The following is a 19,724-nucleotide window of genomic DNA, read 5'->3' as shown; positions in this document are numbered from 1 at the left end:
TGCTTGTCTAATCGATTTAATGTTCCCGATCAGATCTAATTTAATATAAACACTAAATTTGCTGTTGTTGGCACACTTTGTAGACAAAAACTACAAAAAACACCAATGCCTTCACAAAATAACGACAGAGAACGGAAAGAGAGGCTTTTAGCAGCAATTCAACATTGCAAACATGAATTCAAAGCTCCATCAAGCCAGCAGGTAAATCATATTGAAGATTTAGCAGATTGTCTCACTTTAATTCTTATTATATTTCCCATTATAATCACTTGTCTAAGTTGATGCTAGTAATATAACACAGAATATTTATAATACTTTATTAAAACCATAATAATAGTACCACCCCCCACAGTGCCATTTTTGGTTTGGGCCACTGCCCCATCTAGCATTTTCTAAATGACTGTTCTCATTACAAATATATTCCAAAGAAAAGTGAATGGTTTATAAATAATTTTGACATTAAGGCAAAAGAAGTTAAATTAAAGCTTTTCAACCTATAAGGCCAGTGGGTTTTGTTCAGATGTAAATTTGTGTGTATAATATACAGTATGAGTGTGACCTTATGAAATGTAGTTTTCAAAGAGCTGTGTGTTTCTCTGGTTTTCTTGCTAAACAAACTAATTAATTGATTTGTTTAGTTAATTTTAACACAATTATCAGCACACTAAGGTTTAAAAAAATTATCCGGCCCGCACTTCATGGCGTTATTTACCATCCGGCCCTCAGCCTAAAATGAGTTTTACACCCCTGATCTATTCCATACACTATGAGACACAATAGCGCAACTCTCGCGATCGAATCGCATGCGGGTCGAAACGTGGGTTGTGATCCGTATGGATAAACTGCGATCTGTCACACCACTATTTATTACAAACGCAAAGGCAAACGTGACTTTATATGTAATTTTAACGTACCGTTAGGTTGTCTTCAACTTTAGTAATGAGCTTTCTCGACAGTAACAGAGAGGACTTAGCTCTAACTTACTAATCGTAGCTTTCCACATTTAAGGAAACATATCAAAACTCAGCTGACTTACCTATGACTTTGTTGTCCTTTTTCACCATCTGCATAAAACTCCTTTCTCCGTCCTCTGTTTTTTTTCCTTGTTTTTCTTGGTGCCACCACCGTTCGTTACTCTAAGTGTGCACCTACTAATTGACTCCGATAACAACATGTCATGGTAGAGTGGTTCCTCCCCAATGCGGACTTGCATTTTAATATTTTAAGCTAATAAAAAAATTTAATATAAAAAAATCAAAGCCCTGTAAATATGAAGTTTTATTTTAAGAAAAGCAAAACCACTAGTACATAATTAATACTGATGAGACTGATGGAGTGGGAGGGGGAGGCACTTGGGGTGGCCAATCAAATTGTGGGGGTGGCCCGTGCCCCCCCTGGCCCCGCCCCTGCTGCGCACAACTTCAAGATCTATACATTTCACATCTGAAAGAAAGTGGTACGCGCATTTTCTGTGCGTAAGTCCGGTTTATGAATCACCCGCATTTTTGATAAATGATGGTAAGATCAAATGTAAGATGCTTTTTATGCAGCTTTTTATAAATGAGGCCTCGGAAATACTGATCTAGGCTGGGTACACACCAAAAGATAACCAGGGCCGATTTCCCCCCTGGGCCGAGTATCGCGGTGGTTCTACAGATTATTTTATCAGATTGTCTCTTCGTGTGAGGTGTTTTAAGAGTGTGCGAACCTGCTCGGAAGAACGTCGGAGCCGCGCCAATCGCGAATTGTAAATATTCAACATGTTGAATATTTACGATCAGAAATCGTGATGTGTGTGGGGAATCCCGAGAACAAACGCGAGCACACTATTGAGATTATCGCGTGAAACGAAACCATATCCAATCAGAAAGTAAGATGAGGGAAGACGGAAGCAGTCATGGTGCAGCACAAAGGCCCCTTCTCAATCCGTAGGTCGCATTTTTCAGGCTGCATATACGTCAACAAGACGTATTAACAGTTATAAAATTGACTGTTATTCCTAGTTTATCGTATACTGTTGTAATATACTTATGACTTGTGAATGTAATGCTCAGTTAACTTGAATAAACCAGGTTTCATGACGTATGAAAGGTTTCAAGGCTACAGCCTTCGGATTGAGAAACGGCCAAAGTTGATGTGGACAGCAGAGATGGAGGATCAGCTTGTTGATTTGTGGCAACAGCACGAATGTTTATACAACGTGTCTTGAAAAAATTATTCCAAGCACTATCATTGAAATGTCTTCCTGCATATCGTCCGCCATGTTTATTCTGAAGTCTCACAAGATTTTGTGGGATTTCCTGTGTTCACAGTCAAGACTCTGGTTAAAAATCTGTTTGTATGTGTGCTGTCTTTGACACATAATGGCACACCACACACTATCTTATAAGATGTAAAAAATCTTTTGGTGTGTACCCAGCCTAAAGGTACATTCACATTATAAGCGACTTGTCGCTGTGTGTCGCTCATCTCTTTCAAAAGAGGCGTTTGTAAATCTGGTTGTCATAAACAAATATGTAACATCCACTCCAGTAACTGACGAGAGAGGGATGATGTGAACTCCACTGCTTCTTTCTTATTGGAAGTCGCGTCCGAATGTCACTCATCATTTGCATAAAGTTAAACATTTAAGGTACATTTACATTATAAGCGACTAGCAAGAGCAGAGCGACGCAATCTCATTGATTTCAATGGAAGCTCGGCGGCATCCGGCGACACAAGCAACCGTGACCGTTAACAGCTGGATGGGCGTGTCCAGTCACACGTCAAAGTTGAGAAATGTTAAACTTTATGCAAATTATGAGCGACATTCGGGAGTGACTACCAATGAAAACAAAGCAGTGGAGTTCATGTCATCTGCCTCTCTTCAGTTACTGGAGTGGATGTTACTCATTTGTTTATGACAACCGGATATAGAAACGCCTCTTTTGAAAGAGATGAGCGACACACAGCGACTGGCCTGAATTCGTCTGATGTCAGCCGGAAACGTGACGCTCTTTACCATGTTTTAAAGATTCGCTCACAATGCAATGCTGACAGGAGTTGATTTACAGGCTGTTAGTCCTAGCGGGAGGAATTATGATAATGTCGGTCTTGTCAACATCACCAATCCCAGGAAGTAAACTGTTGCCTACAATCCATGTGTTTGTTGTAGTTCAAGAAAAGAGATTTACGTTGGAGACAATGGCTGCATCTGAAAACTCTAAACTGCTGCCTTCTGAGGCAGCTTTCCAAGGCAGGAAGGCATCAAGGCCTTTAAGAATTCAATGTTAGGTTTACTTCCTGTCTCCTGAGATACCTATGCATGGGCGTACAATAAGAATGTGATTGGTCGAGTTCGAAAAAATAAAATGGCGAACAAAGAAGCGACTGGAGTAACTGACGAGAGAAGGATGACGTGAACTCCACTGCTTCAGTCTCACTGGTAGTCGCTCCTGAAATTCGCTCAACATTTGCAAAATTGAAACTTTTCTTAACTTTCTCGCATTGCTGGACACGCCAATACGGTCGTCAACAGTAACTTTTGCACGCACCACCGGAAGTCGCCAGGTTTCCATTGAAATACATGAGATCGCGTCACTCTGCTACTGCTGATCGCTGGCTGTCTGAATGGGGCGTTATGGACAATCACATTATAAGCGACTAGCAGTAGCAGAGTGACGCAATCTAATTAATTTCAATGAAAGTTCAGCGGTATCCAGCGACATGAGTGACAGTGTCCGTTGGCGGCTGGAAGGGGCATGTCCAGTCGTGTGACAAAGTTGAGAAATGTTTACCTGTATGCAAATTAGGAGCGACATTCGGGAGTGACTACCAATGAGAAGGAAGCAGGGAAGTTACGTCATCCCTCACACGTCAGTTACTGTAGTGGACGTTACTCATTTGTTTATGACAACCAGAAATAAAAACGCCTCTTTGAAAGAGATGAGCGACAAAGTCGGTTATAATGTCCTTAATGTACCTTTTCTCAACTTTGTCGTGAGACTGGACACACCCGTCCAGCCGTCATTGTTGCTCGTGTTGCCGGATGCCGCAGAGCTTCCATTGAAATCAATAAGATTGAGTCGCTCTGCTACTGCTAGTTGCTAATAATGTGAATGTAAAGCAGCAGTTACGCCCCATTCAAACAGCCAGCGACCAGCAGTAGCAGAGCGACGCAATCTCAATCATTTAAATGGAAACCAGGCGACTTCCAGCAGCACGAGCGAAAGTGACCATTGGTGACTGTATGGGCGGGTCCAGCGACGCGAGAAAGTTAAGAAAAGTTGAACTTTATGCAAATGTCGAGCGAATTTCGTAAGCGACTACCAGTGAGAACGAGGCAGTGGAGTTCATCCTTCTCTCAACAGTTACTGGATTGGACGTTACTCATTTGTTTATGACAAGCAGATTTAGAAACGCCTCATTGAAAAAGATAGGCGACACAGCGATAACATTGCTGGCTGTCTGAATGGGGTGTTAGACACTCAGATTAAATGCAGCAACGTGAGAATTTGTTTCTTCCTTGAAATGCTAACACAGTGGCCACAAATGCAGCACAGAATGACTTGAGTTCAGAAACCATGTGTGATTTTGCAACTGACATTTTTTTTTACTTCGATTGTACATGAGCATACACACCTAACTATAGTAGTCTCCATATTTTGTTTGTAAAAGATCTGGCAACAGCATTTTATATACTGTATACTCTTCCTATGATTCATTGCAAGACACAATTAATATTTGAATTAATTAATAATTCAGCATCTTACAAATTCATGTATTGTTTTAAACCTCATCCAGTGTGTTGATGGAGCCTCTTCACTCCCTGTAAAGTTTAACAGAATGGTGAAGCTAAAATTAAAGTCTTTAAATTAAGGACTACACTGTAAAAAAATTTTTATTGTTAAACATATTAATCATAATAGTGTACATTATTTAGATTAATATTATTAGAATAGTAGAGTGCTTTTTTAATAAATAATTGATTACGGTGATCTATGTATGCAGCTACATCGCTACTTAAAAAACTAGATTCTGTGTCATGCAGCCTTACGCTAGGTTTCTGGCGCAGAGTCACGAACGCATCACTGTATTTTATATGCTGCTTTATCATGGTTATCTTACATCAAAGGAGAAAGTCACATATGCCCTTTGTATCAAATGCCCTTTTAGGTAAATTACCCTCTTATATATCCAACCTTCTTATTTATCATACAAATAATTATTGCACAAGGTCGGGTTCTCATATTCGCCTAAAAGTTCCAAGGGCACTGTCAGAGTTCGGCAAAGGTGCTTTCTCTTTTTATGCTCCATGGGTTTGGAAGTGTTTTCAATTTAGATGCACTTCCAACCCTTAGCACCTTTAAACACCTATTACAAGATGTTTTAATTGATGCTTTTAATTCTTTTAGATGACTTGCCCTTTATTTCTGATTGTTGTAAATTGTGGTGTTTTTTATTGTTATTTTTTGTGTGAGACTTAATGTGCCGCCGTCTTGACCAGGGGCCTCATTTATAAAGCGTGCGTACGCACAGATTTGATCGTAAAGTTTGCGTACGCAAAAATCCACGGCAAAGTGCATATTTATAAAAGCTGTCTTTGACTTGGAAAAATGCTTAGCGCCACGTCAGGGTCTGAGCAGACGTACGCACTTTTGCTTGTCTGATTGCTGCAGGTTTTTGGAAATATAAGCCAATCTTGCTGCTCGAAATTTTGTTTAAACATTGAGAAGCGCTCTTTTATATGTCTGTGACATTAATTAGGCATCGTTTAAAGGCGGAGATCTGAAACTGCACGGCTGCGCACACAAGTTCAAGTTCATTTGCGATTTATAGATTTGAAAGGGTTACGCGCGTTTTTTGCCCGTACGTTCGGTTTATGAATCACACGTACGCATTTTTGATAAATGATCGTAAGATCAAATGTAGGATGGTTTTTACGCAGCATTTTATAAATGAGGCCCCTGGTCTCACTGGAAGAAGAGATAGAAATACCTCAATGTGATTTTCCTGGCTAAATAAAGGAAATAATAAAGCAGCATATTATATTATTCATCAGGCTATCCCAAGTGACATGTTTGCCAGCTAGAGCTTCAAATACTGAATTTGCAGTTAGAGGGGTTTATAGCAATACTACAGAAACATGAAAAGCACCCCATTCAGTCAGAATTCATTTTTTTAATGAAATGATGATAATACAGCATCTACTACACCACAGGGATATTGAATGCTTTATTCTGATTGTTTGGGAAGTGTTTCATGAGTATGCACTATTTTTCGATAAACCCACACCTGACCTCTAAAATGTCTTAAAAGAACCACCAGAGCAATGTCTAAGTGATGTCTGTGGTACAAGCTGAATAATTGACTTCGCACATTTGAAATATTTAAAAATAATGCACACCCACAATGTAACCGCATTACCACATTGGCTGTGCATTATTTTCAAATAATTTAACGGCCGTCATCTATTCTTCCGTACATAATATATAATTCTACCTTAAAATCTTGTTAGTACCACAGTTATTAAGCAAATGTACTAATCTTAGTACAGGCCAGGATATAGTGACCAATGACAACAGTTTAAGCTTTAAAGACATGGGGAAATTCTTGTAACCCATTAAATTATTATAAGAACAGCAGAAGATGCTTAAGATATTGCCCTATCCCTTTTTGAAACGATGGAGCTCTGTTCTACTTTATTTATTGGTCTGCACATTGGTTCTTATTCACTAGTAGACAAAGCGCAACAAACATTGGGTTTCAATCAACATCATACGACAGGTTGCTACTTTTCAAGTCTTGCTTCTGAATAAACCAGAAAAAAAGTCACCACGGTGAAGCCGGACTCTGAAATAGACTGACTTGATGAGCAATTTTAATTTAAGATTCAAGTTTTACCATTTCTTGTCATTGCCACTGTAAACACTCAACACCCCATTAAAACAGGATGAACATAACATTGATGCTGAATATAACAAAAACAGTGGAAATAAATCCCAACGTGAGCTTAATTTGGATTTTTAAACTATCAAAGAAAAGAAAGCAACATATAACACTGATGAGCAGACTGGTGGTGTTATTTAAGGTACATGGATTAGGAAGAAAGCAGGATCGAGAGATGCCTTCAGATATCAGGAACCTCCAATGGTGCGCATTACAGCTTCTGTCACATTGAATTTCATTTTTGCAGCTACTAAAATACAGCTTGTTTTTTATTTTTTTGATCTTTAAATCTCAAAGAATGCCTCTGCTATTCATGATAATTTCTTTACGATTAGACAAAAACAGCAAGATTATTAGAACAAAGTCAAATTGGTGAAAAAGCCAATGGAGCAAGTGACTGAAAGATGAATATCTGAAAGCAGTCTAGACCTCTGCATTACACTGAATAACTTAGATAACAGGTAGTATGATTTATGTTTCTCAAAAAATGACTACAGGAAAAAGTGCAACAATGGTGCAGAAATGTATCTGGTTTGGTGCTTCATTTTTCTTGGTATTTTAGTCTTGTGATCTAGGACGAAAAGATCACATATTTCAACAGGATAAACACGTTATACGTGCTCCTTTATGATTAGTAAAAGATTTACAATCTTTATATTCCCCTCAGAAATGTACTCTTGTTCAAAAAGTGATTATTGGGGGATGGCAGACTTTGCAGAACCTTTTAGAAAAAGCCCCATAAGAACAGAATTAAGATGGGGAGCAGTCTCAGACATTCAATTGTAGGTCCGTACTGGAACAGGACTGAAGATTAAAACATAGCCAAAAAGATAAAAGCACAGGTGAGAACAAAAGCAACATTCACTTCATGTCCAATGTTTCACCGTGCATGAGCCATCACTATCAGAAAACTGATGTCTTTATTTAGTCCTGATTTCCTATGAACATCTGATGAAAAAAAAAGTGATTTCTTCCTTAAAGAAAGCAGGGCAGAAATCATAACCAGCAAAGAACGACAGTGCTGCACACACACTGTAGTATTCGCATTTGAGGGCCGAAGTTACGTTTTATGGTGTTTATGGTATCAAGTCCTTTTTGCATTCAGGGTCGATTTGATTTCAGATCTGGGAAGTTCAATGCTTTTGACTGACCACAGATTTCTCCACGGTCTCATGTTCTATTCAAACAATTGTGTTTGATTTAAAAAGCATTGTTAAAATGCAGAACAAAAAGAGTTAAAGGAAAAACACTGCAAAAGTTTACTCTATTTACATTGATTTTTTTCCTTTTTTAAAGACAAAAACAACAAAAAAACATTTCTTTACAGAAAGAAATTTTCAGCAAATAAGTTTCTTTACAAGTTCTTCATTCTTTCAACATGTCATTGATTTTGGGATTTTTCTGTAGTTCTCTTCTCCAAACAGGCCACAAATCAAAGCTTTAAATCGGTGGCTCTCGGCGATACCCTCTCCTGACCACCAGTAGGCACAAAAGCAGCACCTAATGGACGTCCTCCTTTCCAGTTAAATCTCACTCTTAAACGGCAGTGAGTGATTGGTAAAAACGGAGAAAGAAGTGCAATGGGTGAGAGGAGGTGGGCGTGGACACATCTGGGGTCCCTTGGTGGGAAGCTGGTTAGCGGTCTCAGTCGTCACTGTCTGAGAGGGTTTCATACTGCTCTGACAGTAGCGGCGGCTCTCTCTCCCATGCACGTGTTGGAGCCACAGGGCCAGACGTGCCACCGTGTGTCTGCTGCTGGGACTGCAAGGAAGGAGATGGGCAGGCCATGGAGGTCGGAGGGGTACTACTGAGCATGCGCATTGTCAGGGGATTATATGGGAACTGCATGGAACCTGGAAGCAGAATAAAAAGGAGAAAAGATTTGAAAATATTAAGATCACTTGCGATAGTAAAACCAGGGTTATAAGAATTATATCTCTGCCCTGTCAATATTCCCAAAGTATAGCAGATTGTAATATCAGAAATAAGCCCAGACAGTGTGATCACAACATGAATGAAACGGATGGTCTAGTATCACACTAAAGGGCTTATTTCGCGATAACAACCTGCTGCCTGTATTTTACCATAATTAAGGTTTTCATTAAATGCAGGATGTGTGATCTCTGAAAGCCAATGTTTACCTGAAAATCACCTAAACTAACACGCCCCTATCCCAATAGAATCTGGACCTTCATTTGATAGACCCACCCCACACATAAGCAACCCAGGCAACGATGTCAGTTAAGGGCTCATTATTGTTGTGCATAGGTCCAACGGCCTAGGTTCCGCATCGGTTTTCATTTATACTTCTGCGTCGTCGTCCCCGTCGACGTGCAAACATGCGCGCAGACCGCTAGTAGGCAGTATCCACGTGTGTAACCACAGTAGCAGTGCGACCGTCAAAGTAGAAGAAGCTTGGCAAGTTAACCCACAAACTAAGAAGAAACAGCAACTTGTTGTGTATGATTTGAGAAGACCAGCAATGATGGAAGTAAAAAAACAGTGACTTTTGTTGCAGTTTGAATTAAATCACTCCTCAACTTGACCATTCTTTGTGTTCACCGTTGCAAACGGAAATACCTATGACAGTTTTTTTACATGACGGGAGGGGTTCTGGTTGACCAATCCGCGTAGAACTGACGCGCTGTTAAATTTTTTTGCGAGGTGCACGTTGGGCTACGCAGAGCTACGCATAGGCTACGGATAACCTACCCACGTAACTACGTTGTAGAACTTAGGCACGACTATAAATCGGGCTGTAGTAGACAAGCCCCTTACTGCAGATTGGCCCCAAGTGTGTTTTGGTAGTTCCGACTCCCTTTTGAAAAGTGTTTTTTTTAAAAGCACGCCCCCCGCCTTTAAATATTGATTTGAAATATTTTATTTGCTCATTTTTGATGAATGCAGACCTTCCATCTGGATAGCCCAATTATTTTCAGTTTTAAGATAGACGTTCAAACGCCACAAACACATGATTTGGTTTAATCATGTGTAAATATAATGTCATTTATGCTATTAACTCTTTTCCCACCAGCGTTTTTAAAAATGTTGCCAGCCAGCGCCAGCATTTTTTTAGCCTAGAAATCTAGACGCACCCTAGCGGCCGCAAAATATATTTGCTGCCAGGGTTTAGTCTAGGCACTCACAATACACTTAACAGCTCCAAAAACCAAAATTTGGTCAGGCCAATCACATCGTGTGTAGCGTCTGTGGGGCGGGCTTAACATGATGACGATAGAGCTGCGACGGTTCCTACTTGAAAACTTCGTTCTTCGTTGCTGATTGGTCATAGCGCTATCCTATTGCGTGCAGAGGCATTTTGAGGGACAACCTTATATCCCGCCCCTTGCATTGAGCCGTTTGTGTGAAGAGTTGCCAGACCTTACATCTTGATGTAGGTCTGGCTAACCAGGCTAGCATTTTTTATGATTTTCACAAAAGTTTAATGCCTTCCAGAAAATGTTTTCCTTTAAATATACAAACATACAATAAATTAAATGACAAAACAGACCCGCTGCTTAAAAAAAAAAACATCCTATCTTTATTTGTTTTCTATTTATCACCTCTAAAAATATGGGTGTTTCTTCAAAAATACAAAATTTGTGTAAAGGAATTTAGTTTGAGATCAGATTCAGAACAATAATCAAAACAAACATTGAGTTTTTACCGTTTTTGGATTATTGAATGTTTTAGAGCAGTGCTTCGCAAACAGTGGGCCCCCCCCCCTCTTCCTTGGCTAGGCTAAATCAAAATATTAAAATAATTAAAATATTCTAAAATATACTTCTGAAATGTGATTTCTTCCCCTCCATATTACATAAAGTATATAATTTTTTCCATTATAGTGAGGTAAGATACATTGCTTGTAAATGGTTTTAGATGTTTTTATTTTTTTTTTAAACATAGTTATGTAATTCATTGCAATAGATTTGTGAACTATGTAGCTTTTGTTACACACTTTGATGTATTATAATTGAAAAAGTATGCAGAAAGTATGTAGTGTTGGGTTTAAATATATTTGTAAAGAATGTTTACGTCATCTTTCACCAGAATATAAAAATATTACATTTTAGGGTAAAACTGATGCCTAATAAATGGTTAATAAATGTTGATAATTTTTTGCAAAGAGACAATCTGCTTTATTAAATAGGCTATGTGTAATATACAAATGTGGGGGTCGTGGAACCTTTGCTATGTTTTGGGGGGCTTACAACTCTAAGGTTTTAAGCTCTTGGGTAAGGGCACCACCTAGTGGACAATAGCAGAAATAATACCAGATTGCCGTAAAAACTCTTCATTGGCAGGGAAGCGTTTTCTTTAAATTTACAAAATAAATCGTCAATGGTGGGGAAAAGCTAAAGGATATATTTATATTTAATCTTTGTGTAATAATGATTTGCAGCATCCGGGTTACTGTGTGTTATTAGTTTCAGGTGGTTGTTATCTCAAAATAAGATACCTTGGAATGTCACGACTGGCCAATTAGAATTAAGCATTTTAGAGTGCCGTGCAATTAATATTTATAAAGGCTAAGTGCAATAATAGTTGATAAATTCAAAGTTGATTATCATTTTAACCCTTACAAACTGATGATTACAAAACAATAACCAATCAGCCTTAACACTGTGATCATATGACCTTTGTTCGCATATTTACAAGTAAAAAAAGATCCGTTGGAGTAAAGAAGAAACGGCTCACCAGTGGAGGATGGCCGGTCTTCCCAAGCCCAGGTGGGAGCCTGCCTGTGGTAATCTCCCTCTGAATGAACGGACGACACAGAAGATGGACGCTCTCCAGCGGAGTACGGCTGGCCTGGGTTAGGAGACTTTGATTTCCTGCTGCTTGCTTTGCTCTGTAGCTTTTGCTTGCCTGCTGAGGTGACAAAGTTTGAGAGAGATTAGCAATCATGTTTTAAGTCTTAGAAAAATGTTTGGTCCTAACAAATATTTATGTCAATGTTTGAACATCTCTAGTGAGGCACAGCCTTAGTATTTGTTCTGCTACAGTGCAAACAGATAAAAGCTACAGATAAAAACATTTTCTTTTTGCATTTACAGTAGGAACCTGTGTTAGGTGAAGGATTGGCCTCCTGTCGGCTTTCTGAAATACCCATGCCGCTTGAGGTGTTTCCTGTCTGGGCTTGTTGCTGGTCCTCCTGCCTCTCTTCCATGTTTCCCATCAGAGCCTTTCTGATGATGTCTTCCAGTCCCAGATTACTGGCTGGATCACTGAACGAGTGGTTTCTGGGGTTTATGCTGCCTGTACACAAGAACACACACATCAGAAACATACCCTGAAAGATAAAATGCTAAACTTAAACTACACACAAATAAATTATGCGTGCTCAGTTTGCAAACTGACGCACATGGGACCTGAGTGGCATCCCAAATCCCATCATCATTAAATAAAATGCCAAAGACTTTACACGCACGATTGTGCCAGTGATTTTTGCGTCATACTCATGTTCTGCTCTGCGTGCAAGATTTGATCTGTAAATGCCTCACATTACAGTACAAGGTAGTCTGTGCTGGACATCACAACCTACCTAACAAGATCCTAGAGAACTTTGTCTATCCGATTGTTCAGGTGGAAAATCAGGGGTAAATCAGCCTGAAATTTTTGTAGTCTTGGTAGATTGGTACAAGATTTACTCATGGTAACGTAAATCTTTATGGCAGTTCTATACTCACTTGATGATGTTACCGCTGGCAGATTAAAAATCTCTGTGCCTGGCTGAGCGTTACCTTAAAAAGGACAAATGAGGTATAATTTAGGAGGTGAATAAGTGTGAAATAAGTTAACCATTAAAAAGGCTCTGTGCAATGGGCTTTTGGACTGTCACTTACCAACTTCTGCCTTGCGGATAATCTCCTGCTTTTTGGACATAACCATAGGAGACGTGCTCTCTAGTTTGGTGAAGAACGAGGGCAGGTAACTACCATTGCCTGGTGAACGCGAGTCATTCCTGAAACAAGAGAAAGGTCAGATAGGGTAAGGCACATGGTTGGGAACTGATGATGTGGTCTTACTCGGAACCAATAACATTTTTCATCCCAGGCATGGGACACATGTAAAACATTTCAGTATGTGCCAGGTTTGAGCGCTGCAGACTGACAAGGTGTCCTGTTCTCTGATAGCTGATAGTTCATTGCTGATCTAATGTCAAAACAGACCTTTTCATAAGCAGCTGTCAGGCAGACTTGCCAGCATTGACTTTGATTTGAAAGCATCAGACACATGAGTGCAGAACCCACACAATTCACACAAAAATACAGAGACGCAGCATTTGTACCTCTGTTCGGGGAGCTCCTGCTCTCGTCTCTGACTCTGTAAACCACCGCTCTCCTGTTTATCCAACCCTGAGTATCCATGAGGTGGAGAGATGGGCTCATAGTTTTCAAGTCCTCGACCTTGTTCAGGAGACCTGCCTGGCCTGAAAAACAAAAAAGACACTGATGAGGGTTTGTGTCTGTGACTCTTTTCAGGATGATCAATGCTTAAATGCATTTTAAAAAGATTAAAGGGTTAATATTGATCATCTTCGACACAGGATTGACGTTTCATAGCACCTCACTGTTAAATGGGACAATTGAGCCTGAACATGACAGATTTAATGCATTTTTACTGGTTATATTATTAGCAAACCCTGGTAAATATACAAATTAGCACATATATGAGTGGTTTGTGCAATATCTACATCTGGTCAAAAGTGTCAGAATTCGGACGGTTTTGTCATGTAAGGGATAATGTAGAGGCAGCCGGTAGTTATCGGGAAATAAGCCCCGACAGTGTGATCAGGACCCGACGCGAAGCGGAGGGTCTTGTATCACACTGAAGGGGCTTATTTCCCGATAACTACCGGCTGACTCTACATTATCCCGCTTATTACACGGCTACTTGTCACATAAGAAAAAAAACTGGACATGAATATGAATTTGAAACATTTTATTGGCATATTTGTTTTAAATTAACATTTTTATCCTTCCGCGAAACTTTGCACAGATGCATAAAATGATCGTAATACCTTATTAAGATCCTCTGCTTCATACTTGTCTGTCTCCATTTTTTTCTCTTTTAGCCAGTCTTTGAGAAGTTTTAATGCCCATTCTGTATTTTTTTGTGTGTTGGCTTCGTAGCTGTCATGCTCTATTTTGTCAAGTTCAGTCTCAGTAAGCTCTCTGTGTCTTGTCGTGGTTGTCCAGTGTTTGTCACAAGATGGCGCCAAACAGACAGTAATCTTTATTGATCTTTATTGGCGCGGAGCGATCTTACTCGTAAAAGTAGTACCGGCTATGCGTTATTATTTTGGAGCGGTTATTATTCGAAAAGAACGAACCTGCAAATGTCTCAACTGACCAATCAGAATCAAGCATTCCAGAGAGCCGTGTAATAAGTGTATTTAAAGTGCAAGTCCACACGCACCTGGCTCGGGATTTGTCGGATGAGTTCTCTGGAGACACACGGCTTGGTGGTCTCTGGTGGTGTGTAGCAGGCGGTGGGTTTTCTGGGCTATAGCGGTTAGGAGGTTTAACTCTTCCTAAAGTAGAGCTCTGGAATGTGGACGAGGATGATGATGGGGGAGGGTCCTGGCTCTTAGCAAAGTCCTGTGTTATGATGTGCTGCAAAAAAGTAAAATAAAAGGTGAGTAATGGAGGTGGTGTGAATAAAAAAAAATCAAATATCAGGCTGAGGACGAGGAGGATTTACCGATATGTGATCAGCAAGGGTCATGATGCGGTGTGTTTTTGGGACTGCCCCGTAGCTGTCTGCTTGTGAGGACGGTGGCTGCTGGGTTGCAGACAGGCCTGAATCTGCCGACTGCCTAAACCGGTTAATGTCAAACCTCAGTCCACCTAAAGAACATTAAAAAAGATGGTCAAAAACTTGCAGAATGGGTCCAGTCCTATTTTAGAAATACCAAGACATTTTGCATTAGGATATTTTCATGACAATTGCATTTAAAAATCTAATTCTCATTACTTAAATATGTTTTTGCAAGAATTTCTTTATCCACAAGTTGGCAACTGTGCCTTGGGGGTCATCGATTCACTATGTATTAGATGAAAAACTGCTTTAACAAAACTTGACCGGAACTTGTGCACATATATGAGAGATTGTACCATGAAGTGTACCATGAAAGAGTACAAAAAGGTTTACTTGAGTTTTAACTCATGACGTCACCACTTTAGACCAATCAAATTGCTCCTTACGTATGCAAGGAGAGGTATAAGAAGCATTCAACAACTATCTAGGCATTCCAGGCAAATTAAGTATGGTTTGCAAGGCAGTGCTTTCTACTATACTTCCAGCTTTAGACTAGCTTATAACTGCAATTTAGCAAAATGAAAAAATCTTTAATGATGATCTTTAATTTGGGTTATAATGCTTTACAGAAAATGAATGTACGTATGAAATATGCAGGTGAAATATAACCTACTACATTTCAGGCTAACTACAGTATAACAGGTGTGCATATTAGTGGCTCACCTGAAGGTGGCTGAGAGCTCTTTTCTGATGGGAAAGGTCCCTCATTCTTCTCTTCTCTCTGGGCTGGAGAGTTGGCTGGGCTGATAGCCTCAATCCCACCCTGTGGCTCATAACGACTAGATGACACTGGAAGATACGAATAACATTATAGCCTCACAGCTGCGCAAAATAATGGGACACCACAGACAACAAGGTGAGCATTATGGCGCTTTTCCATTGGATAGTACCCCACGGTTTAGTTTGGTTTGGGTCAGCTTACTTTTTGGGGTTCCAAGCGACCCGAGCTGATACCAAAACGTGACGTGAAAACACTGTAGATCTCTGATTGGTCTAAGAGAATCGTCACTACCAGTGTCATCGTTATAATGTAAAAGATTAGCTTTAAAGGTGACATAAAATGATTGAACGGGGTATTTATCCTTGTTCTGTGATGTGACATGTAGACAAAAAATGTTTTGTTTGTGTCTGTAGTAACTTAGAAGCTTCCTGAAAACCTCTCTCAGATAGCTCTATTAGGATGGGGGATTTTAAACAAGTGGTTTTGCACCTATTTGGCTCCCCCTACTGGCTTAACTTGCAATCTCATTACTGATTGGCTGACTTTGCTGCCACTCAAAAAATTTTGCCAATTATATTAAAGTGGAGGGGCAGTTAGATGCCTGTGATGTCATAAGCATCAGTTTTTCAGATTGGGCTGTTTTCTGGCTGACATTTCTAAAAGAGGAATTTCTATGAGACTGAGATGTTTGGCATGTCTAGCACTTTTTGTATGTTTGTGAATGTGGGTAGACTACCATTATTCAACAAAGACAAGGTAAAAAATTTTCATTCTCTGTCCCCTTTAACTGCATGCTAGCTTGCGCTGTCTCAAGCAAACCTGTTGTCATCCGTGCTCTGCTATAATTGACCAAACTCCCTTTTAGCGATAAAAAACATCCACAGGTTGAGAATCAGGGACGGCAGACGGCACGTCCGCATATATGCTTAAATGCAACTTAAATGACGAAATAAAATTAAATGCCTATAATCCGTCCCACTCCAAAGTGTTACTAAAAGCTAACCAAGTAAGGTGAGCTCACCCGACCTGACCCAAACCGTGGGGTACTATGCAATGGAAAAGCGCCATTACTGTTGCTGGCACCTCTAGAAATAGTCAACTGAAAGACTTAATCACATAAAGACCCTGCGTCCACTGGAATGGACTTCACATTTTGTGGTTCAAACCATAAAAATGCTGATCAACCAATCAAAATAAGATACACTGATTAAATACTGGAAAATCAGGTCTCAAGGGGTTGGAGGACTCTTAAATTTCCATTTAAACCAAGTCATGTAGGAAAGAGGGTAAATGTTATTTCTGGGATAACTACACTCTCTATTAAATTACCCTGTTGACTGCACGAACAAGGAGTTAATTTTTTTACTGTTGTGGTTCAGCCTGGTTACACGTTGTGCTATGAAGGATTATTGGGTGTAATGTCCTTACTGACTTTATTTATCCAATACGGCCTTCTATTAATGTGACGTACATCTATTTGCCTAACAGCACTCGCTCAAATTTCTTGTTAACTTTTCGCTTTAACAAAGAAGCTCAGACTTTGTCACTCCCTTGACTTCCTATTAGTTCAAACTGGCTTAGTGGTGTGTAAACACTACTAACCGTCACAAACTCTATGACTTATTTAGCACTAGTGATGACACTTACTACTGCCAGAGGAGTCTGAACTCTGTGAGCCTCTCTCACGATTGTCCTTATCCGGGGCGATCTGGCGCTTGATGATGACATCAATGAAGTTTGCAGCAGTAATGGTGGTTTTTCCGTGTGTACGCAGCTCCTCCTCTATTTGTGACTTGGTGGGTGGGGCTTTTTCTTTGTTTCCTGCAGCTCCCCCATCGGCATACACAGGATGGGAAGGTTTTCCTCCGGGAAGTGACATGTCCCCATATGGCGACTGCATGGAACGCCGTTCCGCCTCCACCGACTCTTGTGTTGCACGGCGCGAGGACATCATCATGTCATCATCACGGGAGCTGCCGCTGTTATGCTTGCCCTCCTTGACTTTCGCAACATCCATCTGTGGGGCAGAGGCAGCAGCGTCCACAAGCGCGGCGAGTGCGTCAGCTGCATTGTTGTATCGGGAATTGACTTGAGCTGCAGCTGCTTGTGAAGGCATTTGCCTGGATGATGAAAACAGTATTAGTAAATATAGCAAAATAATACATATTCTTATTGTGATTTATGTTCTGTTCAAGGCATAGTTCACTTTAAACAATGATGGTAAATAGAAAGCTTTTTTAAATGAGCAGAGTTGCTTAAACCGAAAACTCCAAATGTGCTTTTGACCTTTGGTTATCTTCTGGAGAAGTCATTACTCTAGGGATTCATTTATTTACCTTGCACTATAAATATTTACTCAACTAGTTCAATACAGACATTAAGCACACTGTTGGTGGGCTACTTAAAGTCATCATGAAACCAAATTGACTTTAAGCTTTCTATTAATCTTTTATTGTGACTAAGCAGAAAGTCGTATCAAATTTGACAATTTATACAGAACTACACTGGTATAAATATAAAAGGAATTCACATTATATTTCCTGAAAAATGTATTTAAATCTTAAGTGTCCAAAATGAATAACATTTGGCTACATAGTAGCAGTACAACATTGCAGTGAACAAATGCATGCAACCGCTACATACTATTTGAACTAGTTTGACTAAAAAATGTATAATAAACATATTTATAGAAGAAATCAGTGCATGACTCACATGAGAGGTGTAATGACACTCTTGCTAGTGCCCTGGAAGATGCTTGGCCGCTGCTGGAGGACACCTTCCTGAGACCTCATGGAGGGTGAAGGTGAACGCAGGAAACCACGACTTCCTGGTCGCCCAGGCTGCTCAGGACCTGAGACATAAATGGCACAAACACATTGTGAGCACAGCACCACACGACGGTAAAATAATTTGCCAAATATGGACTTTATCGGAACATCTCAGAGAGACATTTTCTTTTGTTTGTCTTACCTCCACGCATATACTCTACTGCCGCACGTTCTCTCTCTCTCTGATCTCTCTCTCGTTCTCTTTCCCTTTCTCGCTCCTTTTCCCGCTGATTTTCCCTCTCCACAATGGCTGCTGTGGCACTGTGATGGGCAGGATGTCCTGTGAAGAGAACAGAACAGACACACAAAAAATTTGGGGTTAAAACCAAAGTACTCTTTATATTATGTTACAGTTTTGGACCAATAAAGCACATTTATTGGTGTTTGCTGCTCTCAGTTTAAATAGACATTTTGATGTCCATGTCCATGGGTATTACTTACCTCAAAGACCATCTGCATTTTAAAGAGAAACAATAGTGTCCTCGCACCTCTGTGCTAGGGCCCCAACTATACATATATGAGAATAATGACCCCAAGCCAACTGGTGGTCTTCACCCCAGTCTAAGTAAAAGTGCTTTTATCATTGGATAGTACGGCCTGGTACAGTACCACGCGGCTGGGCTCAGCTCGCTTTACTTTGGCTCGGTTTGCTTTTTCATAGGGGATTTTCACGCTGATACGTAGAACTTCCTCTTTCAGCGATCTTTGTGCACGGCCGCTTCCGGCACAGTTCAACAGTGGCTGAAACGAAGGCTAGATGTCACTGCTCTGTTGGAAGTCGAACAAACAACGGCAATCCTACTTAGGTTTTCTTGGATTCCCGACTAGAAGTGGATGATGTGGCACTTTTTAACAACATTGCAGTGTTTAAAAGCAGCTTTACAAGAGAAGAAACCATAGAAAATGGGGGAATTATTTATATATAGAATATAAAGCAATAAAATAGAATTGAATATATGTTATTTCTGCAAAGTTTTGTGTTCTCACAAATAAAAAATAAAAAACGGTATTAACTAATAAAATGGTATTAACTTTCCTTTGAGTGTTAAGATGTATTAGTCAATATGATTAATGACAGGTATATTTATTTAATGTGTAAATGATTGTGTACTATAATCACGGCATTTTGAGATTTGTATTTTGTGTTAAAATGTTATGCAAGAAAAAATAAACTCAGTTGTCATTTGCGTGCCGTCTTTACTATTTGGTTGTATGTTGTTTGAAGCCGTGTTAATATGTGTGTCGGGCTTGCGGTTGAGGGGTGCAAGCAACCATAACTTATCAAACAACGCATGAGTAAAGTATTGAGATTTGTTTCACGTTTTTTTTTTGTGCTTTTTTTTGCTGCTAACAACACGTTTGTAATTATCTTACCAATGAGAAATAAATAAACTTTTTGATGATATTGTAATTATATGACCAGC

At 39.8% G+C, this 19,724-nt stretch overlaps 1 protein-coding gene across 12 annotated transcripts in view; it reads right to left on the bottom strand.

Annotated features, from left to right (window-relative positions):
* Positions 1 to 6,830: 6,830 nt before the first annotated feature.
* Positions 6,831 to 19,724, bottom strand: part of ncor1 (nuclear receptor corepressor 1) — a 99,018-nt gene continuing 86,124 nt past the window's right edge. For 8 of the 12 annotated variants that reach the window (XM_065267253.2, XM_065267264.2, XM_065267262.2 and 5 more), the window contains 12 exons: positions 18,443 to 18,580; positions 18,185 to 18,323; positions 17,120 to 17,592; positions 15,415 to 15,540; positions 14,635 to 14,780; positions 14,350 to 14,546; positions 13,220 to 13,360; positions 12,774 to 12,892; positions 12,618 to 12,671; positions 11,983 to 12,186; positions 11,626 to 11,799; positions 6,831 to 8,780 (listed from right to left, as the gene is read on the bottom strand). In XM_065267253.2, coding sequence (XP_065123325.2) covers positions 8,572 to 8,780; positions 11,626 to 11,799; positions 11,983 to 12,186; positions 12,618 to 12,671; positions 12,774 to 12,892; positions 13,220 to 13,360; positions 14,350 to 14,546; positions 14,635 to 14,780; positions 15,415 to 15,540; positions 17,120 to 17,592; positions 18,185 to 18,323; positions 18,443 to 18,580 — 2,120 coding nt within the window. In that variant the 3' untranslated portion in view covers positions 6,831 to 8,571. The remainder of the gene's footprint in view (positions 8,781 to 11,625; positions 11,800 to 11,982; positions 12,187 to 12,617; positions 12,672 to 12,773; positions 12,893 to 13,219; positions 13,361 to 14,349; positions 14,547 to 14,634; positions 14,781 to 15,414; positions 15,541 to 17,119; positions 17,593 to 18,184; positions 18,324 to 18,442; positions 18,581 to 19,724) is intronic. The other 4 variants (XM_065267256.2, XM_065267261.2, XM_065267267.2 and 1 more) reach the window with 2 other exon arrangements.

This window comes from Paramisgurnus dabryanus, chromosome 5 (assembly GCF_030506205.2).
Source record: "Paramisgurnus dabryanus chromosome 5, PD_genome_1.1, whole genome shotgun sequence".
NCBI lineage: Eukaryota > Metazoa > Chordata > Actinopteri > Cypriniformes > Cobitidae > Paramisgurnus > Paramisgurnus dabryanus.
The sequence above is the reverse complement of the archived record's forward strand: the minus strand, read 5'-3'. Positions and strand labels throughout refer to the sequence as shown.